Here is an 18,536-nt window from a genome sequence, read left to right as displayed (position 1 = left end):
TCTTTTCGACTCTACTATATACTACTCTACTCTGCTCTACTATACTATTTTCTAATCTACTCTGCTCTACTCTACTTTTTTTCTACCACACTACTCTACTCTTTTTTACTCTACTCTACTCTACTTTAATATATTCTACTCTACTCTACTATATTCCACTCGACTCTTTTCTACTCTACTATATTCTACTCTGCTCCACTCTACTCTTTTCTACTCTACTTTACTGTACTGTACTCTACTCTACTCAACTCTACACTACTCTTTTCTAATCTACTCTTTTCTACTCTACTTTACTGTACTGTATTCTACTCTACTCTTTTCTACTCTACTCTGTTCTACTCTACTATACTCTTTTCTATTCTACTTTACTGTACTCTGCTCTGTTCTACTCTACTCTGCTATACTCTAATCTGCTTTACTTTACCTTCATCCATTAATTCTCCCAACTTACGTTCTTTACATTTGAAATTATTTTTCAAAGTACACTTTTTTTTAAATATCTAAAATCATATATAATATCTACAACTATATATATATATATATATATATATATATATATATATATATATATATATATATATATATATATATATATATATATATATATTCTCTCTCTCTCTCTCTGTCTATATATATATATATATATATATATATATATATATATATATATAGTGTATTTTATTTTAGATATTGTTTTTTTTAATCTCTGTCCATTCATTCTCCATCAGCATTGAGCATTTGACATTTATACTTTACAAAAATAAATAAGTAATTTCCCTTCATCAGATATCGAAATATCACACAAAGTGGCAACTGCAAAACAGCTTTTTTCAAGCTATGTTGCAAATCCTTTTACATTCAGTTCCATTATTGTACTTACTATAGCAGACAGTTAACTGAATGGTAAAATGTTCTATGTTGACAGCTCTTTATGCTGGGCCTGCAGGTTTGTTTGTAGAGGAATGTAACTGATTGACAGTGACTGTGATGATCTGAAGTGGATCTGCTGGAATGCAGAAAACAGTGGCTCTGTTTGACAGGATTCATGTTAGCTCACACACACCAAACCCTGCGGCTGCATGCACCGTATCACAGTCCTTTAATGAATGAAGAGCGTTCTCTTTAATTAAAGACTCTACCAGAACCAGCAACTGATTTATGTGCTGTTATCACAGTCTGGAGACAGAAGACAATCAGGCTCATCATTTTCTCCCGTTCTTCTTTATTTCACAGCATGTTTGTTCCGGTACAACTGGCTGTCCTTCGTCTACCTCATCTACCTCTTACTCATCCCACTTTTCGCCGAGCCGACAAAGACAACAATGCAGGGTGAGTCTCTGAGACCCTTCAGCAGTGAATGTTCCCCGTGTAATGACTTGCTTTCCATCTGTTCAGGAGTTGACTGTAGAAGTGTGTGATTTCTGTGAGTAGCTAAAGTAAGATACAGTAGATATTCAGATCAGTGGTCAACAAATATGGGTTTAGAGTTAAGAAACTTAATTTAGAACTTATACCAGTGAACTAAAACTAAAACCATAAAAATGACACTAATTAAATAAAATTAATCTTAGAAATAAAAAAATATATAAAAATAAAATAAAATATATAAAAAACTTTAATTATTATATTTATTTATTACTTAATTTATTTCAGATAGTTGGCAAGTCAAAATTTCTTCTTTTTATTTTGTTTAAGCTGAAGTACTAAAAGAGGCTAACTAAAACTTAATAAACTCAAAACTGAAACTTAATTAAAAGCTATATACAAATTTTCTTTTTTTAAACAATACAAAATAAATTAAAAAATAGATTAAAAAACACACACATCAAAATTAAAAAAAATAAAAAAATTAAAAAACATAAAATATAATTTTAAATATTAACAAAAGAGTATAGCAATGATACTAAATTAACACTAATTTATTCCTACAGTTTGTTATAGTTTAAACTTTTATGTAATTACAATAGATAACTTAGTACATTTTGATATCATTGTTCAATTTGAGCATTTTAATAAATATATAAATACATAGTTGATAAATTATAGATTAATAAAACATGACCCTGCTCTTTTAAAACATTTATTTATTTATTTATTAATTTACAGTAACTGTAATTTTTTTTTTATTTATTATTATTATTTACTACTACTACGTATTATTATTATTATTATTATTATTATTATTATTTAAGGTGACAAACCAAAAAAAAAAAGTTTTAAGTTAAATTATAATTTTGACTATTACTACATTTCTTTCTTTTTTTCCTTTTCTTTTTTACTGTAGATAATCCATTGAAATATAATTGTCATGAATAGGTGGAAAGCAGCTAAACAAACTAATTGAAAAAAATCTAATTTAAAAATCAAATAACAGTTTTATATTGAAAGTTATTTTACTGTCACAAAAAAGAAAAGAAGAAGAAGAAAAAAACCCATTAAGAAAAAAATGGTCAGTGTGAGTAAACCTTTCAACAATAAATAATATATCAATATTAATATAATGTATAATAATATATAATATAATATATTATATATATATTTTTTTATATTTTATTTTTTTAATGATTAGGTCATTGGACGCACAGGATGGCTCAGTTTCTTGGACAAATTGAACAAAGTTTTAATCTTGATATTTAGTTGATAATCTCATTTGCTAAACTTTCTAAGTAACAGTTAAAGGGACAGTTCACATCATTGCTGTATTACAGATTGATTTAGCAGCTCACTGACATTAAATCCAGCTTTAAGGCCTCAGGATGAATATCATGAGAAATATCCGGGGAGTGTGTGCTATTTCCTCCAGATTGAGCTTCACACACTGTTATTAAGGTGTGTCTCTGGTTGTTCTTCAGAAACACCTCTGTGTTGCTTCTTCAGCTGCTAGTTCTGTGAGTTCTGACGTTTAAAGAGCTCTGCACTGAACGCTCTTCTGCGTATCTCCAGGCTGATGAATGGTTTGCTGGAGATCCTGATCCTGATAACCAGAGCCTCACATCTCTCTGATATCACACGTTTCACCTAGATTCATAGAGAAGGAGAGTAAAAGGAAACTTTTAAGATTTTTGTTCTCATGTGGAAAAGACCATAGTAAATGAACACCAAGAGTTTCATGAGACATCTCAGTAATGTTTCTAAACTGAGCTCGGATTTAATCACACCAGAGTCTGACATGATTTCAAAATCTTGAATGATCAAATTACATGAGCTGCATGCTATTCGCTTCAGTTTCAGAGCTCTTTTACTGTACGTACGTCTGATTTCTCTGTTTTTGTTTTGTTTTGCTCATCTAGGCTGAATTTATTTGATCAAAAATACAGTAAAAACTGAAATCTGTTTTCTTTGTGAATCTGTGTTAAAGTGTAATGTATTTCTGTGATGCTCCGCTGTATTTTCAGCATCATTCCTCCAGTCTTCAGTGTCACATGATCTTCAGAAATCATGATAATATGATGATTTGCTTGAATAAATGCATATGATTGTGAGCTAAAGTTTATTGCCTGTTTACAAAAATTCGAAAAACCTTGACCAATGTCCCGCCCCAGAAGAATCAGGGAAAGACTTCCTTTCAAAACAGGAAAGGCAGCGGTTCTTTCGTAGGTCTCTAGGTCTCCTGAACTATGAAAGAGTGACCTGTGAGCAATAAAAACTTCCTCTGGAAGGATGTTTCGCTGCTTGATAAAAGCGTCAAGCCAGAAGTTTGAATCACTGGCTTTATGTGTTGCTTTGGACAAAATACTCCTCTCTTCTGGGTTGAGCTGTTCACTTAAAGGAACAGTTCTCCCCAAAATCTGCTCAACCTCAGGCTATCCCAAGATCAGGAGGAGTGTGTTTCTTCATCAGGTTTGTAGAAATGCAGCATTACACCAGTGTCTCATCAATGGATGCTCTGCAGTGAATGGGTGCCGTCAAAATGAGAGTCTGATAAAAACATCCCAATAATCCACAGCACTCCAGTCCATCAGTGAACATCTGGAGAAGACAAAAGATGAAACACACTCATCCTGATCTCAGATGACCTGAGGGTGAACACATTTCCAGCTAATTTTGGTTGTTGCTTGAATAAATCCTCTAAACCACAGAATGAGATCATCTGTGAGAGTGAAAGGAGTCTGGTTTGATCAGAATCATCTGGAGATAATGCTATAGTATTATCAGTTTAGAGTACAGATGTTCTTCTGCAGTAATGCTCAGTCGAAGCGGACGGCTGCTGTTTGTTCACGCAGAGGCAGTGACTGAAGCACCTGAGGCTTGTGGAGGCTTGTAGCTCGTCTGAGGAGATTCCAGCGTCTGAGATGACCTGCCGGATCTCTCTTTATTAGTGCTGCTTGCCTAAACAAGCATCGCAGTTATTATTGCTCATACTTCTCTTTCTCATGTGTGTTACAGACATGATTCATATCTAGTGATTAGACTGAGATTTCACCTGCCCAACAATAAAATACAGATTCCAGACATCCAGAACCTATATTTACACAGACAGGCTCTTAAATTGGTATATTGTATATTATAGTTTATTATTGATACATTCTAAAATTAGATCAAATATTTTATTAAATAAGTGACTAGATTTGTTGTTATTTTAGTATCATTGAGATAATATTGTAATTTTTTTAAGCTTTTATTTTTGTATTTTTCATTTTAATATTAGTTACAATTTTAGTCGTTTTGTATTTTTGTCCTTTACAGTTTTTAAACTGTATTTCTTTTTTAAAATAATTTTTAAAACTATTTAATTTTTTATATTATATTTTTCAGTTTTATTTTATTTTTTTATTTTAGTTCATCAAATTAACCTAAATGAAAATTTTAAAATTACAAATAATTTTTATGCTTTTATGTCTTTTTCATGACTTTTAGTGTTATTCTCGCAATATAACAATTTTATTATCAAAATTGTATTACTTAAATATCATAATGTTGTGATTTTACTCTTAAAACTGGGACTTTTGTACAAAACCTATATATGCATTTTGTTTTAAATGTTTAATTATTTATTTATTCTTAATGAGTTTCGAGTTTTCCGTGAGTAAATATTATCAAAAGTAACAATGCACATTAAAATAGAAAATTGCACTTTTTAAAAATAACTTTGTTTAAAAAAACATGAGGACTTCAAACTCTTTAAATATTTATTTATTTATTTATTTGTAATCTTGTATTGCATTTTTTTTTTTTTCTGTATTGCATTTAAAGTGTCACTACACTTTTTTTTTTTTTTTACTTCTAACAGTCTGATGAAAGACTCGACCATCACACATGGAGCTGATTTAAGGACAGCTGTGGAGTGGGGATCATGAATCTCTAACACAGCACTGATTCGGCCGATGGCTGAGGGTCACGGGTTCAGACGGTGCACAGATGAAGATGTTTCCCATCTGTGCAGCTGATTTTTACCCCACTGCACGCTTCCAGCATCTGCAATCCATCATAGAGCACAGACAAACATGAAGCGCTATATAGCTTTTCACTGGGCAGTTTTAAATTATTTGCATGTGAGAAACATTGAGTAATACACAAAAATACAGCAGGACATGTGCCTGAAAAATAAGCGTGTTTTTTGATACCACATGGAAAGTTTAGAGCTTGTATATGTATATACTGTGAAATCTTCTCCATCCACTGATGAAAGAAAGTGATTCTCGTTTTGTTTGACATGAAGGTCAGGGCATTTTTGAGTGAGCTATCACTTTAAGTTTTTGTTGGAGAAACAGTGATGTAATGAGAACAATGAAACCCGCTGATCCCAGGAGAAAGAGAAGTGTAAGTGCAAGACAAAGAGACGATGTCCTCTCGAGGCAGGACGGTTTCCTGAGGAAACAGAGCTCGTCCGAACCTCACTTCCTCAGGAAACAGAGCGAGCGAGGATTCACAGCTCCTGATGAGCAGTCGTCTTTCATTTATTCACTTATTTATTCTGTAGTACCGAGGAAATCTTGCTGTTGGAAGTTCATCAACTTGACTCTACTTGCAATCTGAACTATTTCATGGAGCCGTATGATGTTTAATGTTTCAGAAAGCTGCTTTTATTTGATCAAACTACAGTAAAAACTGTGAAATATTGTTATAATTTCAGCCAGCTGTTCTCTGTGTGAATCTGTGTTGAACTGTGGCAGTAAGAAAAGCTGAGACCAGACTGTTCCTGCGCTACAAAGATTGTCTGGGGTTTATAAATGAATCAGAGCTTGTGATGATTCACTTTCTTGACACGTAAACTCAGAAAGCAGATGCTGAGCGAAATACTGACCTAAGTATCTGGGAACAATAAACAACTGTTCAAGCATTTTGGTTTTAAAAAGTTCAGTGTGAAGTAAAGCAGCGTGTTTTCACTCAGTGATTCACGTCAGGGGATTTCTGTGTATTTATCAGGAATAAAGTTCACCAACTCAACCGTAGATTGATTGCATTTACCCCAATAATTCAAGATGTGTATGTTTATAATAATTTCACATTGACTTGTGAACTCAGGTCATTTATTCAGAATGATCTGTTTTACAATTATAATATTAAATCTAGCTTGAATATTTATCTTGTATATATCTTAAATAATTTTAAATAAAAATAAATAATATCTGTACTACTGATTTTAGGTGCCTTTTTAAAGTTATTTTATCTCTTATTGTGTGTATATATACTGTTTGTGTGTGTGTACACCACTGTTCAAAAGTTTGCAGCCAGTATTTTGTTATTTTATTTATTTATTTTTGTAGGAAATTTATATTTCTATCCACCAAGGACACTTTTAATTCATCAAAAGTGACCGTACAGCCATTTATAATGTTGCAAAAGATCAAATAATTGCTGTTCTTTTGAACTTTCTATTCATCTGTGAATCCTGAAAAATAAAAATGCATCACAGTTTCCACAGAAATGTGATGGTGATGATGTGAGATGTGATGGTATGGACCGAGGTTCTGCTGTGGTCAGTGATGCTGTGCATTGTCTGTGTGTTGTGGTCAATTGATCAATAATTATATCCACAGAAAGTCCCTTTATAAAACTACAAAAGCAACTTGCAACACTAGCATCTCTGTCCAGAGGAACCGAGGGGATTTTTGACGCTCCAAACCATCTCCAGCTTTCTATTTGGCAATATTGAATACGATTACGAAGTCTGGCCCATTTTCTGGAGCTCTCAGAGAATGAAGATGCACAGATTTTCACCATTACACACCGCACACAAACACTGAGACTCGTTCAGTCGCCTCAAATGGATGCAGTGGAACAGAATAATGAGAAAGCGCGGCCGAATGTGCCAGCAGAGCAGCCTTTCGTCCTCCGCCGCTCAATAACAAACACATCTGGTCCATATCTGCACTTCCTGTGCTGGTTTCTCCTTTCTGAGCTCAAACTCACTTCGGCTTTTACTGAAATTCCTCCTGCACCTCATAATGTCTTCAGTACATGACCTGTGTTCTCTGTTTGCTTGCAGTCATCATCGACACATACTCAATCCACCGAATGACTGACTAATGCGTTTTTTCATCACTCTATGCACTAAGTCAAAAGAGAGCCTTCGCTGCTGTTGAAGAGAATGTTTTCTAATTAGGATAAAACGCACAGTAAAACCGATGGCATGAGCAGACCCGTAAAACATTTTCATAACAGTACACCACTGTAAAGATTGTAAAATCTTGGCAGGCAGCGATTTCCGAGTCCTCGGGTGCTTTAGACATTACTATTGGTAGGTGTTAATACATTGATGGAGATATTCATGTTCCTCTGATTTCCGCACAGTGTTTAGCTGAAACTTGATTGTCACAGATATGTCTGTTCAATCATTTCTTTATTAGTTTTAAAACCACATAAAATGGTTTGATCAACACAATTGTCCTGTATTGATATAAATATCAAATAGCCTTGTGCTTACAATATAGCTACACATATTTATATAATATGAGTGGATCTTATCTGGTTAATTTTCTGGGATCAGAAATGTACAATTACGAATGTAATAAGTGTAAATAGAATAAAAGTCTCTCCAGTGAAATAAGGTGCTGCACTATATGTTATTTTTCAGGGTTCACGGATGACTAGAAAGTTCAGAAGAACAGCATTTATTTGAAAAAAAAAAAAAAAACATATTTTGGAACATTATAAATGTCTTTACTGTCACTTTTGACCAATTTAATGCATCTTTGATTAAAAAAAGTACACATTTATTAACAACAACAACTAAAAAAGATTAGCTTATTACACTTAATTATGATCAGTATAGTTTATCACAGGTTTATTTTTTATTCACTTTTTGGACATAAAACTAGTGGATAATTAGACAAAAAAAACATCCTACAAACTCAGTTTTTTCTAGTCCTTTCTTAAATTTGTCTAATTCTATAATGAGGAAGCTTTTAAGAAATCGAGTCATGGTGTGCTACGGAAACAGCCGTGTCTGAGGACCGATATATAATATTCCGTCGAAATCCACAGGGAACCAAACGATCCGTTCTCATTACCTCTGATATTTTACATATGACTGTAAATGTGCTCTTGTGAATTAATGAGGACTCTTGCGCTTGCAGGCCCACGTTTGGCTGTGATTTTATGCTCACTAATATTATGCATACTTTTATTTGTAATGTTTCAGACCTGGTTTCTACCTCAGCCACTTCCTTGACCACCATTTACAGAGGATATTAGTTCCAAAGCCTTTAAAAATCAAATACAAACACATTTCGTAGCATTTTTGCCCTTGCAAACCCTCAAGTAGGGTAAAATATTTTACAGATACTTTTATAATCTTTAATTTGTGATATAATCTGTCCGGAATTGACAATTGAATTATGCACTGGTGGGTTTGCATATTTGGGTCGGATGGGTTGTGGGTGTATTTTAATATCAACCAACACCCTCCCATCCCAACCCTTCTCCTCTTTCATAAACAGTGTTTAAATGCAGAAATCGGAACTTAAAAAAAACAAACGTTTTGACCCGTTTATGTCCTGCATTACTCACTACGTTGTTTCACTTAGATTTTTCTGAAACTGCCACGGCTCTGAACTCACACTGAGCCTCGTGATCCTAAATGATGAACAGCCCAAACACTGCCAAAAACATCAGCGCTAAACGAATGCCCAGAGCGAGAGAGAAACAGAGAGAGCTGTGCGCTAATAGCAGTGGATTACTGCAGCTCTTTTCTATTAAAGGTTCAACTCGATGAACTTTCACCCTGACACGTGGAGTGCTTGTATTTGGACTAAAACCATCTGGAATATCACAAGTCATTGATTGAGTTCTTCTTCCTCTGTAACAGTCAGCAGGATTTGATGTTACAACTCAAATGAATAGTTCACCTGAAAATTACAGTTTGTAAAATTGTCCTCATCCTCAGGTCATCCGAGATGCAGAGGAGTTTGTTTCTTCATCAGATTTGGAGAAATGTGTCATTGCATCATTTGCTCACCACTGGATCCTCTGCAGTGAATGGGTGCCATCAGATGTGAGAGACAATCATCTGTTCGGACTCTCATTCTGATGGCACCCATCCATCGCTGAAACAGTGATGCAATGACACATTTCTATAAATCGTCCAGTGTCTGCAGTGTTTCTCTCCAGAAGTTATAACCAAAAAAAAATGTCTTTGTATGTGTTTAAACTATATTTGCATTTATCTGATCCTCTAATCATCAGCAAGCTTCCATTCTTCTTGTCATCTCCAGTAGGTTTGTTGTTGTTCTGGTTTTTAAGTTTCTTTTTAAAACTGTGAAACAACTAATCAGTTCCAAACACATACTGTACATGTATTCTATGCTGATCAGGAAATCTGTCACGCACTTATGTAGCAAATGACTGTATACTTCTAACTTTGTTTATGTTGCAGACTGTATGTACAATATATGTATTAATTATTTTCTTTCAACAGGTCACACCGGGCGTTTGCTGAAATCCCTGTGCTTCACCAGTATGACGTTCCTGCTGCTGCACATCATCCACCAAATCACAATCAACAGTCTGTTAGCAGGAGACAACCTCGAGCCCGACTTCAACTGTGAGTACTAACTAGATCTAGCTCTCTGCAGATTCTTAAACCAGACTAATGCATTAGATGGAGCCGGTTGAGATCAGGTGGTAAAGAAAACCAGTTTGATTTGGTTAATTGATTTAACCAGTTAAACATAATGAACCAATCAAACACTCCTGCACTTGTAGTATACAAAGTATTGGTATGCTAATGGGAAAGAAGGACATTTCCAAAAGATTTTCCAGATCTACAGGAAGCTACATGAATCAAAACACATTATATGGTCAGATTTTCATGTATGATTTCTGTTCATGGCAGATGGGCTGAATGAAAATGTAGATTTACTCTTTGATAGTACGTGGCGCTATTGGAAAAGCATGTTCAGCTATTCGTACAATATTCTGGAGGGCCATGACTTGCAAATTTTTTTCAAAAACGCTGGTGGAGAAAGAGTAATGGTTTAATTTCAGTTAACTATAATAACTCTAGTGTCGTTAATACATCATCATTAGTTTCAGATGAGGACTAAAATGTTCTTTGCTCACAACATCCATTAGCTACTTAAGCCACTAAGATCTGAAACCAGTAAAAGTGTATGTATGGTTGAACGTTTGTGTGAGGATAGGCTAGTTTGATTTGTATAAGTCAAGCTACGTGCGATTGCTTAAGCTGCTGAGCTGGACGGAGGTCAAACATATGTCTGGATCATGTTACCCAACACTAGCGCTCATGCTTAACCCCAGACCATAACCAGACCTGCACACAACCAGAGCCACTTTCTCCAAGCGTAAAGGCCACAACATCTGCCTTCAAGATGGAGGTAACTTCTTATGAAGAGTGAAGGAGCCAGACTCTCAAACTTGTCTTTCTTGTGTCTTTGCTAAAATCATGATACTGTAGAAGGGGCTCTTGATTTGCTAGCGTCTCTTTAAATTGAATTCTTTACAAATGCTTGAGCTTCTGCTGTCCAAATAACTACATTTGGTGACATAAACTACACACTTCACTTTTAAATAAAGAGAATCTGTAAATCTAATATATTTGGCTTTTTTCATGCATTAGTAATTTTAAGGATTGTGTTCACTCTACATTTCTGTATTCACTTACACATTTTTATATACTGTATGTCCAGAGATTTGGGTTTTGTAAAGGTTTTTAGCCTCATTTGATCAATGAGGCTGCATTAATTTGATCAAAAATACCGTAATATTTTGAAATCTTAATTTAATTTGATTTATTTTGTTATTTATTATTTTAAGGGAAGCTTGTTTCTGAAAGTTTTAATTAAATCATTAATTGTAACCTTTTCATCTCTTAATTCTGAGGAAAATGTTAGCGCTATGATACAGAAATTCAAAATTCTGACATTTGTTTTCGGTAGTTCCCACAATTCTGCCTTTTTCTGGCAATTCTGAGTTTATATCTCAACAGTTCTGAGTTTATATATCACAGAGTTGTCTATATCTCTCAATAATGTGTTTATTTGTTGGAATTCTTTGTTTATATTTCACAATTCAGCGTTTATATCTTACGATGCTGCATTTACCTTCCAATTATTTATTTATATCCCTCAATTCTGCATTTATTTGTTGCAATTCTTCATTTAAATTTCAATTCAGTGTTTATATCTTGCAATTGTTTAAATCCTGAAATGTAGCGTTTAAAATATGGCAATTCACTATTGTGCATATTAAAAATTCTGCTTTTATTTCTGGCATTCAATTATATCTTATTATTTCAGCGTTTATTTCTTGCAATTATTTCTGTATGTCTTAGGATCTCACAATTCGTTTTTCTTCACAGTTGAGAGTTACGAAGTTGGGATTGAGAGGAAAATCAGAATTGTGAATTTCTTTTTAGAACGTTCAAAAGAAAAACATTTGTTTGAAATAGAAATCTTTTTTTAACATTATAAAGCTCTTACTGACAATTCTAAACAATTTAATGCATCCTTGATGAATAAAATAAGTAAATAAACAAACCTTCCTTTTTTTTGTGATTTAGGGTGATCGTGACTTTTTTATTGGTGCGCACACATGTTAATGGAAGCTAACCCTCAGGGCTGATAGGAGCCAAAAACAACAGCAGGCATCTGAAGGAGATCTGAGGCTGACTGCATCAGTGTTTGACTGAACACAAACACACGCTCATGCCATGCATTACGCAAACCATAGGCTCATGAAAACTTACCCAACCAATTATATAAACACTTTTATCAGACATGGAGAGCAATGACTAAGCATTCAAGAAATGAAAAACTGATCTTGAGTTTTGTAAGAGAAGGAGGGTGCCAGCTTAAAACTATAACATACATGTCTTTAGATGTTTGTAAGTGCTCTAAATGTGTTTCTTTGATCTCTGTGAACAAACAGGATTCATACACTCACTTTTCATTGTCTCTTCAGTGTCCTTTCTTTTATTTCAGTGTTTGTAAGGCAGCGGTGCATTTGGAATATGTTTTTTTTTCTGATTTCGTTCAAGATATGTTTTGTAGATAAATTCCATCTTACTGTAGGTTTAATATCTAATCTTGTTTTACTAATAGTTGTACATTATAATGTATATTTTTAATTATTATTTCTGAGAATGTCCCATCAACTTGCATTCATTTAATTTCAGTCACGTAAGCAAACTAAAGGATGCATATATTCTCTCAGTATTATTCTCTAAACATTTCTGATATGAATATTGTATTTTATGTAATTTGGAATGTAAAATGTAAATGTAGTTTAATTTGTAATTAAGGAATGCAATTTGGTGGTTAATAGCATTATACAGTATTAGCAACAAGGTTATTGTAAATAAAAATCATAAGAAAAAGTTACATGAAATTATAATGAACAGGTATAAAGTTATAAAATAACTAAAATAAACCTGAAACAACAATTATAGTAAAAATGGCAAAAGCATAAAATAAAATACCTAAACTTTTAACAAAAATGCAAATAAAACAGAACATGTATAAATAAAAACTGGTTCAAAATATTAATAAAAACTACTTTTTCAAAGACCCAAAAATATTTGACCGGCAACAGTCCAGGATTGTAAAACCTCATTTATTTTTTATGTTTTACCTTAAACTGTTATTTTAAGCAGCATGTGTCAAACTCTACTTGCTCTAAAAATCATTACATCTGAAACTAATCATACAGATATTTATTTTACAGATGCTTTTATCCAAAGCCATATTCATAGTTTTAGATCGAGCCACAAAATTTGGCCTTATATAGTTTCATCTGTTTATAAATATGACCAGAAAATGGTTTCATATCAAGCAGATATAAGTCAGATTTAGACTTGTGGCAAGAGTTATAGCAAAATGCACATGAGGAGAGCATTACAGTAATATTTCATAACAACCCTGTAATGAGAACCAGCTACTAGTCAATCTTTCATTCAATGGTTTCTTGTAAATCTTTGCACGATGGCTACTAATGTCATGCTCTGGCATTATTATAAACAAACCTAACCGTATTTGTTGTATCTCAGAGAGCCTTTTTGGCTCTTGAAGGCTATTATTTGATTATGCTCTCTGTATTTCTTACATGCTCTTCATGATTTAAAGTTCAGTATTCTTTCCACATGTTTTCATGATGCCTGTTTGTCTGATGCTCTCTTTTTGCGAAGTACCCCAAGGCAAAAAAAAAATGCCATAAAAGTATTCTTTATGACTTTAATTTTCTTATAAAATTCTTATCAGTCTTGCATTCCAAGGAGCTGTTAACTTCAGAACCAGAACTCTGTGATTCATATTAAAGAACGTCTTGGTTACTTATGTAACCCTCGTTCCCTGAAGGAGGGAACGGAGACGTTACGAATGGGATCTTGCCCGAGAGCCCAATCACCTTCGAGTGGTACAAAATGAGCCAATGGTACACAAAGTACATTGGTCTGCGGAATTTGCATCGTAAGGAGCAGCACGAGCAACTCACATTCAAGTCTTCGGTGAGGACCCGGCCGTTCAGCGGAACAGCGATGTGGCAACGAGAGTTACATACCTAACCAAGTCGTTCCCTTTCAGTCGGTCATGTTCGACATTACGAATGGGGTCCCTTACAAAACGCCAATGTCTTCCAGCAAAACATGGATGTCTTCCAGCGACCCGTGTGAGTGATAGCACCCTGTCATGAGGCCAGCATGAGTGAGGGCCTATAGCATACACAGAATACACTGGGTAGCATAGTCCAGCTGGTATAATGTATGCTAGCAGGCTGCCTGCCCGTGGGAGGACTTACAGAAGGCAGGTATCCACCTAGGTGGTGATACATAAGAACTCTGAGGTACCCAGCCCGCAGGGTGGAAGTTTCAACGACAGAGCTGGCAAGGGGCTTGCCAAGGGAAAGACACATGCTGCGGAGAGACTTATTGTGGACATAAGCATGTGGGATTGCCCAGATAAAGGGGAATCACAACACATGGAGGCACCTAGTCCCACACAGGGCTAACCAAAGGGCATGTACGCAAGTGTTGGATATCAACAGTGCTGGAGGAACCCAGGGTTCTGACTGAGGAACTCACCTGAGGGGATAGCGCACGCATCCAGTCTGTGGAGTGGAATGGCGAAGCAAGCGGATTGACACCGAGCAGGTCCTTACTGGGTTCCCTTACTGAGTACCCAGGAGGACACGGGCTCTACACGGAGATTATAAAATCTTGTGAATGTGTTAGGTGTCGCCCAGCCCTCAGCTCTACAGATGTCTGTTAGTGAGGCGCCATGCACCAGCGCCCAGGAGGACGCTACGCTCCTAGTTGAGTGAGCTCTCACCCCTAGGGGGCATGGCAGGTCTTGAGCCTGATAAGCCAGGACAATAGCATCCACTATCCAGTGGGATAAACTCTGCTTGGAGACAGCATTTCCCTTCTGCTATTGGCCAGGGAGGGGCTGTCACGAGGAGTACAAGTTCGGGGAACCAGGTCCGGCCAGGCCAAAAAGGTGCAACCATGAGGACCTCCTCCTCGTCCTCCCTGATCTTGCACAACATCTGTGCAAGAAGGCTCACTGGGGGAAACGCATACTTGCACAGGCCCAGCGGCCAGCTGTGTGCCAGGGCATCTGTGCCGAGGGTGCCCTCGGTCAGGGAGTAAAACAACTAGCAGTGGGGACTTTCTGGAGAGGCAAACAGGCCTACCTGAGCATCTCCATAGTGTTCCCAAATCAGCTGAACCGACTGGGGGTGGAATCTCCATTCCCCGGGGCGAGACTGCTGCCGTGAGAGCTCGTCAGCTGCACAATTGAGCCTGCACGGAATGTGAATGGCACGAAGCGACCTCAGATGCTTGTGACTCCACAAGAGGAGATGGCGAGCGAGTTGCGACATGCGGCGGGAGCGTAGACCATCCTAACGGTTGATGTAGGCTATGGTCGCAGTGTTGTTCTTATGGACCAGAATGTGCTTGCCCTTCAGCAGGGCCCTGAAGCGGTGCAGAGCAAGCCGTACTGCTAGCAACTCGAGGCAATTGACATGCCACTGAAGTCCAGGAGCCCGACGCAGCATGCCTGTTGCACATGGCACCCCAACCCGTGGCAGAGGCATCTGTTGACACAACAACATGTCGGGGTGAAGTTTCGGCGGCAGGCCAGAGTGATGGTCCCTCGGAGCATGCCCTGTTGCCATGCCCATCTCGGGACTCGGTCGTGAAGTTAGTGCTGAATCGGACTCATTTGGAGTAGCCCAAGCGGTATGCCCCAGGAGCCTCTGAAACAGTTTCAGTGGAACTGCTCTCTTGCCCTCAAATTGTCTCAGGCAATTCAGCAGTGACTGCGCACGAATTGGCAACCGAGTCTATTGCTATATCGAGAAAAGAGATCCTCTGCACAGGGGAGAGCTTGCTCTTTTCCCAGTTGACCTGAAGACCCAGTCGGGCGAGGTGTCTGAGCACCAGATCCCTGTGCTCGCACAACCGCTCTCGAGAGTGAGCTAGCATCATCCAGTTGTCGAGGTAGTTGAGGATACGGACACCTCATTCCCTGAGAGGAGCCGTGGCCCCCTCATCCCTTCGTAAAGACGCGGGGAGACAGGGCCAACCAGAATGGGAGAACCTTGTACTGAAATGCCCGCCCCTCGAAAGCAATCCGAAGAAACGGTCTGTGTCAAGGAAGAATGGAGACATGAAAGTATGCGTGCTTCAGGTCGATCGCTGCAAACCAATCCATCGGATGAATGCATTTGAAAATGCACTTGAGCATTAGCATCTTGAACGGGAGTCTGTGCAGAGCTCGGTTCAAGGCACGCAAGTCCAGGATTGGCTGTAACCCACCTGTCTTCAACGCAAATCGACCTGTTACTCTTTTATGAAAAGAGAAAAGCTCTTTCAGGGGTGTTGCAGCACTCAGGGGAATGCGGGAGCTGTCGCAGGAAACCCAGACGAACCGCTGAATCGCGCCGTCACACCAAGTCCAGCTCTTGCTTGCAAACACTCCGGTGAAAGCAGCAAGCGATGAGCTCGGCTCCCGAAGCGAAAGCTTGAATGCGAGTTGCTTGTGTTGCTCCTTATATCCCCGCTCTGCAAGGGCGGAGCTTGTGAAGCAAATTCCTCAGAACAATGTACTTTGTGTACCATTGGCTCGTTTTGTACCACCCGAAGGTCATTGGGCTCTCGGGCAAGATCCCATTCATAACGTCATACGTGACCGACTGAAAGGGAACCAACAGTTAGGTCCATATATATTTGGACACTGACAAAAATCTTGCAATTTAGAAAATTATTTTGCTTGTTTTATTTTTTTGTTTAATTTTATTTATATTTTTCTGCCACAAAATTTAAAAATGGAATTAAAAAAGTAGTAATTAAAAAAGTAATTATGACTTTTTATCTCACAATTAGGACTTTTTTCTTGAAACTGTGAACATATACTTTTCCAGTTGCAAGTTTATCTTGCAATTGTTTTTTTTTTGTTTTTTTTTTCATGAAAAAATAAATAATATTGTTAATAAAAAAGTTAATAAAAATAAATCTCACAATTCAGACCTTTTTTCTTGCACTTCTTAAGTCAGAATTGTGAAACAAAAACACATAATTACAAGAAAAATGTCAGCGTTGTGGGATAAAAAATAACAATTCTATTATGCTTCTTTTTTGTTCAACAGAAAAATAACATTTAGCATGAACTCTTTCTTCTACAGTGACAGTGATGGAAAATATAACACTTTCATGTGCTCTGTTACTGATTATAATTCAGACATGATTGTGTCGTGATGGTGACATATGACATATATACTTCAGGAAGCTGTTGGGCAAACAAGAAGTGTTCATATGTTTATCTGAGCAGTCAGCATTCATCCCCTTTCCTTTGTTTTTATACGGGTCAGTCTAGGTCATGCGTGTACAGTCAAGATGAACATGCATTGTTTAGTAATGCCTGAGCTGAGATCAGCTCTTCCTCCATTAGTCCTCATCACCTGTGCTGTGCCATGTGTAAGAACTGACTGTGAAACAGCAGCAGCTGCTTGAGACTGAATGTGTTCCTGTCAGAAAGGAAACTGCACATCTGGAAACACCTGGTGCTCATATTGTGTGCATTAGATGCACATGCAAAACAAGCAATTCCTAAGATTCAACTGCAATCCATATGTAACTTTTCACAAAGTGCTGGAAAACAGCTGAGCATTGACCATTTATTCAATTTTGCATGCATTTTTCCAAGAAGTGGCCAAAAAGTATTTGGGTTCTTTTTAAAGCACATAAAATATTTACATTTAAATTGCATTCATAATAAAATACTACACAAAGTGTCATTATCAAAGCATTTTTGCAATTGTGTTTAATCAAATGTTCCTAAGAGTGATTTTAGTGGCTGGATGGTTTATTTTATAAATGTTTTACAACCAGAAAGTGCCAAATAATTTTCTTTTATTTGTTTTTAACAATAATAATTTATTGTTGTACATTAAATGAAAAATGAATTTTTTTTACATATATTTTTGCTTTAAAAGTGTTGTGTTTGTGCTGTATTTCTTACACATGGCTTTATTTCCACCTCCCTTCTGAGTGCATTGATAAAGCAATGTTCCCGTGTGTATGAGCTCTAGCACTGCCAGCCTTTTCATCTGTCATCGTTTACTGTACCATCGCCAGCAATAAGAACGCCGCTCTGTTTGTCTTAATATTTTTGTGGCTTCCTCAGGACGTGGATATCCCTGCTCTCTAAAAATACAACTCTTTGTCCTACATGTTTTTAAGTGTAACTTCTCACAAAAGATAGATGTTTCCTCAAGTTCACTAACACTGACAACTGCTTCAGTGTGTGCATTCGGCTCAAAAAAAACAACAATATCTTAAATAAATTGATTCATTTATCTAGCAAGCATGCATTGGATTGATCGAAAATTACAGTAAAGACATTTATAATTTTACTAAAGATTCTATTTATAATAAATGCTGTTCTTTTGAACTTTCTGTTCATCTGTGAATCCTGAAAAATAAAATGCATGTGTTCAACATTGATAATAATCAGAAGTGTTTCTTGAGCAGTAAATTATCATATTTTCATGATTTCTGAAGATCATGTGACACTGAAGACTGGAGGAATGATGCTGAAAATACAGCGGAGCATCACAGAAATACATTACACTTTAAC

General features: G+C 36.5%; 1 protein-coding gene across 3 annotated transcripts in view; it reads left to right on the top strand.

Moving 5' to 3' along the window:
- Positions 1-18,536, top strand: part of LOC113042233 (piezo-type mechanosensitive ion channel component 2-like) — a 101,086-nt gene that overhangs the window by 18,387 nt on the left and 64,163 nt on the right. For all 3 annotated transcript variants that reach the window (XR_003275553.1, XM_026200898.1, XM_026200899.1), the window contains 2 exons: positions 1,234-1,329; positions 9,860-9,985. Coding sequence is in view for 2 of the 3 variants with exons in the window: in XM_026200898.1 (XP_026056683.1) it covers positions 1,234-1,329; positions 9,860-9,985 (222 nt within the window). In the remaining variant the exon portion in view is untranslated. The remainder of the gene's footprint in view (positions 1-1,233; positions 1,330-9,859; positions 9,986-18,536) is intronic.

Source organism: Carassius auratus, chromosome 24, assembly GCF_003368295.1.
Source record: "Carassius auratus strain Wakin chromosome 24, ASM336829v1, whole genome shotgun sequence".
Taxonomy (NCBI): Eukaryota; Metazoa; Chordata; class Actinopteri; order Cypriniformes; family Cyprinidae; genus Carassius; species Carassius auratus.
Note: the sequence above shows the minus strand (reverse complement) of the source record. Positions and strands in the feature narration are given on the sequence as shown.